Source organism: Strongylocentrotus purpuratus, unplaced genomic scaffold, assembly GCF_000002235.5.
Source record: "Strongylocentrotus purpuratus isolate Spur 01 unplaced genomic scaffold, Spur_5.0 spur5_scaffold_1, whole genome shotgun sequence".
In the NCBI taxonomy this organism is placed as follows: Eukaryota; Metazoa; Echinodermata; class Echinoidea; order Camarodonta; family Strongylocentrotidae; genus Strongylocentrotus; species Strongylocentrotus purpuratus.
The window spans coordinates 41,883,744-41,891,374 of record NW_022145594.1 but is presented as its reverse complement, the minus strand read 5'-3'; the positions used below and the strand labels follow the sequence as shown (position 1 = coordinate 41,891,374).

General features: G+C 36.1%; 1 protein-coding gene across 1 annotated transcript; it reads left to right on the top strand.

Moving 5' to 3' along the window:
* On the top strand, positions 1-7,199 carry LOC580878. Its single transcript, XM_030978802.1, has 10 exons — positions 1-159; positions 630-693; positions 2,123-2,427; positions 2,591-2,691; positions 3,390-3,469; positions 3,843-3,886; positions 4,397-4,469; positions 5,111-5,208; positions 5,679-5,819; positions 6,868-7,199. Exons 1-10 carry the CDS (start codon positions 48-50, stop codon positions 7,197-7,199), a joined length of 1,350 nt encoding a protein of 449 aa, XP_030834662.1. The 5' UTR covers positions 1-47.
* The last annotated feature ends 432 nt before the right edge of the window (positions 7,200-7,631 follow it).

The following is a 7,631-nucleotide window of genomic DNA, read 5'->3' as shown; positions in this document are numbered from 1 at the left end:
TCTCTGCGACAGAATTATTCAACCGGCATGAGAAGAAACTAGTTACGATGCCCATCACGACTGACACCAATGCCAGAATGCAGATGATTAAAATGTCGATTTCAGCAACTAGTACCAACCAACCAAACACCAGCATGGCGTTCGTAGCTATACGGACTGGTTCGTCAATCTTCTTCTCCTCCTCATTGTTCTCTTTTTCCTCTTTCTCCTACTCCTTCTTCTTGTTCATCTACTATTTCTCCTACTTCATTTTCTTCTTTTAATTCTTCTCCTTTTTCTCCTATTCCTCTTCCTTCTCAAAATATATCATAAACAACAGCATCTATCGTTTAAACAAGTTTCAATTCTATCATGTTCATGGAATCCAGGATCATTGCATGTTTGTCATTATGTTTGTGAATTGAGAATATTGTGAATTTGACAAAAAAGTATATGTGAGCGATTTTATAGTAGACAAAAAAAATTACACAGTACATTCAAGAACAAAGAATGAAATATATAGTTTTGTGAATATTATGTTGGAAAAAAAAAACGCAATTATCATCCCCAATTATCATCAATTGAAACTATTTTTTTTATTCCGATGAGAAAAGTGGGTTTACTCGATAATTGTATCCTTTCCCTCCAAGGATTCTCCACCGACATACTCTCAACCCTAGATGAGATGGTCCCTGGATCAAATACTGACCTCAGGTAAAATTACTCTGAGAAACATCAATTTGTACATTAAGAACTTTTTGTGACAATACTTTTTTGCTGATTACTTTTACTGCTATGCTTTTTCCCTCATGTGCTATGATCTAAACAAATGTTATTAATACTATTATTCAAATATGACATCAACAAGATGAAAATTAAATGTCGATGGTGTCAGCTGAAAAATATGAACACCATTACACAACATACATCAATAATGTATTATTTGTATTATTGAAATTAGAGACTATTAGAGACAAATCCAAAAGTCTGGCTCTTTTTAAACTTAGTACAAAAAGTTTTGTCATCAAGGTGTACAATTTTTGCAGTGGATCGAGAACCCGCTGACATCAAGATCATAAAACTTAATGTAGAATGCTTCAGACTCGGCTGAAGTATTGTCAGGCGTCCCGGAGGGGTCTGTCATAGGCCCGCTATTCCTCCTCTTTATATCAACAACATCAATGGAAACATTTCGTCGAGTACAATGCTAGATGTAGATGATTGCATCCTCTACCGGGCGACCAAGTCGACCAATGACACCGAAATCATCCAGTCCGATCTCATTAGGCTACCTAACTGGACAGACAATTAAAATGATTAAGTGACAAATCAAATTCAAAATGCTCCTAGAATTTTCAGGAAGAGTCTTATTAGAGCATACATAATAAACGATACAACTATCAAGGAGGTAAACCAAAATCCTTAATTCGGAGTTGACCAAAACTTATTGTTGGATATTAAACTAAGCAGAAAACAGATTCACAAATGCAATACTTGACATGAAAACTATCTGGCCTCTCAACCAAGAATATTGTGCGAGCTGCGTTTTCTTTGATTTTTAGTTAGGTCTCATCTTGAAGATGTTGAATACGCATGTAGCATATGGAATCCTTAAAGCACATCACCAAACAAGATGCTGTGCAGAAGAGAGGGGCCAAACTTGTCAATGAAAATTAAATGCGGAATGTACGTCCATGTATCAGACTCGAGGTTAAACTGAAATGGCAACCACTCCAAACTCGACGACCTGTGGCTAAGGTCACTCACTCTTCTCCAAATCCATTCATGACCAAACTCAGATTTGGTTTGGACGGGGATGTGCTGCTCAAGCCTCAAAACCGAAAGGGTTTTTTTCTCGAAAAAAAGGCCCGTTTTTCACAAATTTTTATGACAAACACCCGAAATTTGTTTAAATTTGAAAAAACGGACTTATGTTTAGGGATTTTTTTGTTGAAAAAGTGACCCATGGGAGCGGCAAACCCCGTATGTCTTATATTGTGAACATTCCCCCGGGATTATCTCCTACCTGAGATCTGGTTTGGATGCTAGGTCATGACATTATCTAGCTTTACTTATCAGTGAAATAACGGTATTCTCTTTTTTTTCTTCTCTCTCTCTGTTCGTCCTGCATTTCCATTTACAGCCACACCGAAGACACTCCGAGTTACGAATTCATAACAAAAGAGATAAACACTGATCAGTACTACCATCTTGGTCTAGCATTGGGTTTGTCCTACCAGACACTTGACAGCATCCAGTTCAGAAGCAGACACCATGAGGAGGCTGGGGTTAATACCTTAAACCCAAACGCTGCTGTCTCCATGATCCGCTATTGGAAATGCTTGCTGCATTCCGTTTCCCTAGCAGACGATCATCTAAGAGAAGTGTGGATGTCCGTGATCGATTCAGGAGATTTGACCCCTGTTCTAGAACAAGGACGAAGAGCGGGTAAGAATGCACTAGATTTTAAGCACAATTAAACTAATTCTTAAACCGTCGGACATACAGGGATTGTGCAATTAAGTTTAATACTCGGATTCGATTGATCAACAAGTCTGAAGTACATGTACATCTTTACACGGTCTTCGTATTTTCTACCTTCTCTCTAAAGAAAAACCTGAAACAGATAGTAAAGACGTCTTCGAAGAAGAGGTCCTTCGTGAAGAATCAAGGACCGCCCCGACAGTAGGCCTTCATGCTTTGGGGTCGGAGGTGAGTTGATCCGGGCATTGTTGATTCTGTAATTTATTTCAACGAATGTTCCTAGACGGTTTTTATACTTTACAAACCTGTACGATCATACGTGCGCTACCGACCCATGAAGAAATTTGATTACACCTACAACATCGCCTTGACTTACAATATAATGTTTTTATTGTTTAAGAATGTCTATCATAATTGCTAATAATGTTCTAAACTGCTGTACACAATTGTGTATTTTGGCAAGTTGACTATAAATTATTGTTCTTAACAACCCATTACTATTACGAAAGTGTTCACTCAACTTCATTTCGAGTGCGTGGATCGATTATGGAGACACACTGATTTGCTTCAATGTTCAGATTTTCTTTGGTGAGCTTGACTTTATATCAGTCTAGTAAGATACTTGCTGCATCCACGTGGAGGAAAACGCTTCTTCTATACTCTCATGACTATATCGGCTGCCAACAGCCCAAGAGACAAACAGCCTACAAGAACTTCATGTCGGCCTTTCAGGTCATTTAATAACTTCTTGGGTTGTTTCTGTGGTGTGTTGGTCGATTGGAATACCCTGGTATATATGGCAGACCAGGATTGCGTCTTCATTGCAATGTGCTTCCATGATCAGTACACAGTTAAATTCATTTTCATGTTGCAATCATTATACAATTTGACTGATTGATCGATTAGTTTCTTTTTTTTTTCTTTAGATCACTCAAGGACAATGGGGAGGGAGAGTTTATGAAGGCCGAACCAGAACGCCTAGTATTAGAAGTGACTCCGTAAGCAGGTGCGAAAGCCTTTAAATTTATAATACATTCATCTCTAAATACACATATTTCTCAAAGTGAATTACCTATTAAACAGTCGATATGTTTCTCTGCGTGTGTTTATGTATATGCATATTTCCTTTAAAATACCAACGTATTTAAACATGCATGGTACATGTTCAATGAAACATAATATACAACGGATAGCCCATTCCAATGGGATTGACATAATTATGCTCTTCTCCATGTGGTTATGGATGTAATGTACAATCATGAAAAACATGCAGATATGTGATTCAGCTCAAGTTTTCTGTCCTGTAATATTTCAGAGATTAAGTGTACACCTAGCATCTAACTGAATGAACATTTAACGATATTTATTTCATTTTACAGTTTGAGCACAGTGCTAGACGATGAGTATCAGGTTTCGTTACATGGTAAGCCACATAAACATATTATCAAATATTCATGTCAATTAATCTTCAGATTTTAAGTCTCTTTGACTTGATTCCAAGCATATATAGAAGTTTCATCAGGATCATGATTAAAAGTATACCCCAAATGAAATCAAGTGCATAACAAAATATCAAAGGTTCAACATTAAAAAAAGCAGCTTAATACTTCCGTGATACAGTTCGTTGAACAAGACAGTGGTCTTTCTGTTTTATATAAATGAACGAAATTAACGATCAATTGCTGAACTAGTTTAAAAAGCTGTATATATAAATTATAGAAAAATTTACTTGATACTGTGTTTCTTGGAGTTAAAATTGAGAAAAAAGGCCACTATGCTCCCATGTTTCGCTGTATAGTAATTCAAACTTTGGTCACCAATCTCGAGTGAAAAGCATACAATTATCACATTGTGAAAAAAGTGAGGAAATATGGTTTGTAATTTTAGCTGACAAGTTTAGGTAGATCTTTGTTAATATCCTCTTTTTTCTTAGGCGAAGAGGTGGGATACATCACAAGAAGAGAGCCCAGAAGGACCAATCGCCCTGATGGAAGCAGAACTCATGGGTAATATTTTTATTTCTATTCGCCAGCCATTTACTTTGACCTTATCAAACAATTCCCAATTGATCATGATGATGATATTGATTTGTAAACCTTCTTGAAACTACAAATTTGAACCTTGTTGAAAATGTAATTAATTTGATAATGTCATTTTTAGTAAATTGATTGTACGAGAATCACGATGCTAAGTAATTTTCGAATATCACTGGTAATGGTGTTGCCATGGAATAGTTGTTTATTCTCTTGACTCAATCAAATGTTGAGGTTTCGAATCCCAGCTCAGCACTAACGTACTTTGGCAAGATATTAATCCACATTCGCCACTCTCTATGCTGGCGCTAAATTGGTACCCTGTAGGAAGCAAAAGTAATTGTAGTTTGCTCAGCTTGGTTTACAAAATAATGCCTGGTCGGAAAGCTCAGCAGGGAGTGGAGAATGTGCGTACATTGCTTGAGGGAAAGCCTGAATCCGGTGACCGGGGTAATAATATATCCGTAAAACATTTACAGACATCATCGATGTGTAATCACTCCTACCAAGAATATCATTATAAAACTCTAGTTTAATTGCGATTAAGAAAGCCCTTATGTCGCAGGCCATTTTGAGAACATAATTGTCCTTTAAAATGATTGTTGGTATTGCAGAGATTATTTGGGGTTCAGGCAACAAAATATCCCCGAAGACCACGATTACCAAGATTGGCAGTTGGCTATGTCAGCAAGTAAAACAAACACCCAACAAGGTAAATATCTATAATTAAATGTGAAATCGTAAAAAGGCCTTGTAAATCACTTGGACATAGGAAAATACTAAGACTATTAAGTTAACTGGACTTGTCATGCTTCATGATATTGTCAAATAAAAAAAAGTGCTTTTCGTATGTACTGGTCCTGTACGCTTACCTGCAAACAGTGCATCAAACTCTTATCGAAATCCAAGGAAAGTGAATTGATAATTTTCACAGCTGTTCGAAGTTCTTTTATTGCAAGAAAATATATATACAATATATGAAGAAAGAAAAAATAGTCTGATTACATTATATATTTCCGGTCTAAAGCTATATAATTAAGTATAAACGATATGTGACGATGGTATGAACTATTATCACTCATAGATACGTCTTACGTCACTAAAGAAAGAAAACAGAGAGAGAAAATGCATTTGCAATTCTACTGGTTTACTTCTTGATCTCGATATCCCAAAATTTCATAGAAGCAGATTCCTCCGAACAAGCGATCACTTCACCAGGCATTGAAACAAGATCTGAGTTGGAATTTCCGCCAATTTGCCAGAAAGGTGACGATTCAACTGATGAAGATGAACAATTGCAAGTACTCCACACTCTGTCTTCAGGTAAAAGGGGCAGTTTAAACTTCATGTATAGAAATTTGGAGATTGACCACAGGGAATTATTGTAAAGAAGTACAATTGAAAGCTGATGCTGAAAGGGGATGAGAGTATGGTTACTATGGTTACCCAGGATAAACCAATTCAAAAAAGTAATACATTTTCATGCAAGATGATTTCAGTATGTTATTATTCAAACAAAAGTATACTTAAGAATAGTATCATTTAGTGATTTCAATGTACGATTATCCATGCGTATTATTGAACAATATTCTAATTTATCACGTGATTATAGGTTTACCCGCTCAATGTTTCAATTTGGTTATCGGTTTAATGTTAAAAGCATCAAAACTTCGTGATCGTCACAGCAAATTATAATTCGAAGCCTTCAAACTTGTTATTCATGCAACAAGCTCTTCACATGATTCATGTAATTTAAATAAGGAGCATACGATATAACGAATTGTAATTCAATTTCATTTTCTCTCGTTCGAATTTGTTATCAGTGCAAAAGTTTTCTCCTAAAAATTAGTCAACTGAATTTAGAAAAAGAGTATCCAACATATGTGATGGGCATTCGAAATAATTGTCATTCATTCAAACAACAACAACTTTTTAAACAAGTCATTCACATTTTTTACTAGGAACATAAAATTTATGAAATAGAAATTCCAAATCAGATGCCTATTTCTTAGGCTTTTCTTTAGTCATTTAAATTCATGAAAGGGCAAGCATGATTTAATAAATGCATTTTATTCAAGATACATCGTTCAGGACCAACTATTATGAGTGTAAATGTAGGCATACAATGCCTAATCTCTTCAAATTGCGTTAATGACCCCTTCATACTAACGAGCTACTTACGAAAAGAAAGCTACTTCTAGGGTCTCCTGGCTTTATATTTTGACACTGCTGTGCCATATTTTATTGAAAGTATTTCAAACACAGAATGAATTTAATATTCATATGTACATGGTTTTATAATGCAAGATCTCCTCGCATCATAATTGATACATGACTGGGTTGATAATTTTACAAATGATTTTAACCGTAGACAAATACCACTCTGAAGGGATCTTTGACCAAACTGGAGGAGAGCTACTGATTCCGTCATACGGACTCACCCTTTCCGTCCCTCCCGGTGCACTGCCAGAGGGTTCCAGTGAAACGATAACTTTAGACGTTCTCACAGACATCCCACCTGAAATCACTCTGAGAGACGACGAGACAGTTGTAACATATGGTTTCCAGTGTCTTCCGTCAGGATTACAGTTTGAATCAGCAAAACCTGTCAGATTAAAGATGCCCCATTGTGCCAACCTCATTGATCCGACAAAAGTACAGGTCGTTGTGTACTCCTTGAATCACGGTAAAGCAAAAGCCTAAAATTATTTAGCATGTCTAAATCAGAAGATAAAAATATTTTGATTTTGAACACTCAGTGGTTATAATATCGCATACCCTTCAACTAAATAAAGAGCATTCCAGCCAGTTGTCATTTCACAGGAATGCAAATTATAATCAAATCACACTAAACGCTTCATAGCAGATAGCCCTTTAACGAATGAGTGGAGTAAGGACCATAAATAGACAACAAGGGATAATTCGGCTAGGCTATAGAACAGGATGAATAGTATTACTAGTTGTTGTAGTAGTAGTAGTAGTAGTAGAAGTAATAGTAGTAGTAGTAGTAGTTTAGTAGTAGTAGTAGAAGTAGAAGTAGTAGTAGTAGTAGTTTAGTAGTAGTAGTAGTAGTAGTAGTAGTTTAGTAGTAGTAGTAGTAGTAGTAGAAGTAGTAGTAGTAGTACTAGTAGTTTA

Excerpts from the sequence above, each read along its gene's own strand:
- LOC580878 (XM_030978802.1), top strand. The coding sequence starts at position 48 with ATGCCCATCACGACTGACACCAATGCCAGAATGCAGATGATTAAAATG. Across the intron at positions 3,887-4,396 it reads GTATCAGGTTTCGTTACATG|GCGAAGAGGTGGGATACATC; the intron begins GTAAGCCACATA and ends CTTTTTTCTTAG. Across the intron at positions 5,209-5,678 it reads TAAAACAAACACCCAACAAG|AAGCAGATTCCTCCGAACAA; the intron begins GTAAATATCTAT and ends AAAATTTCATAG.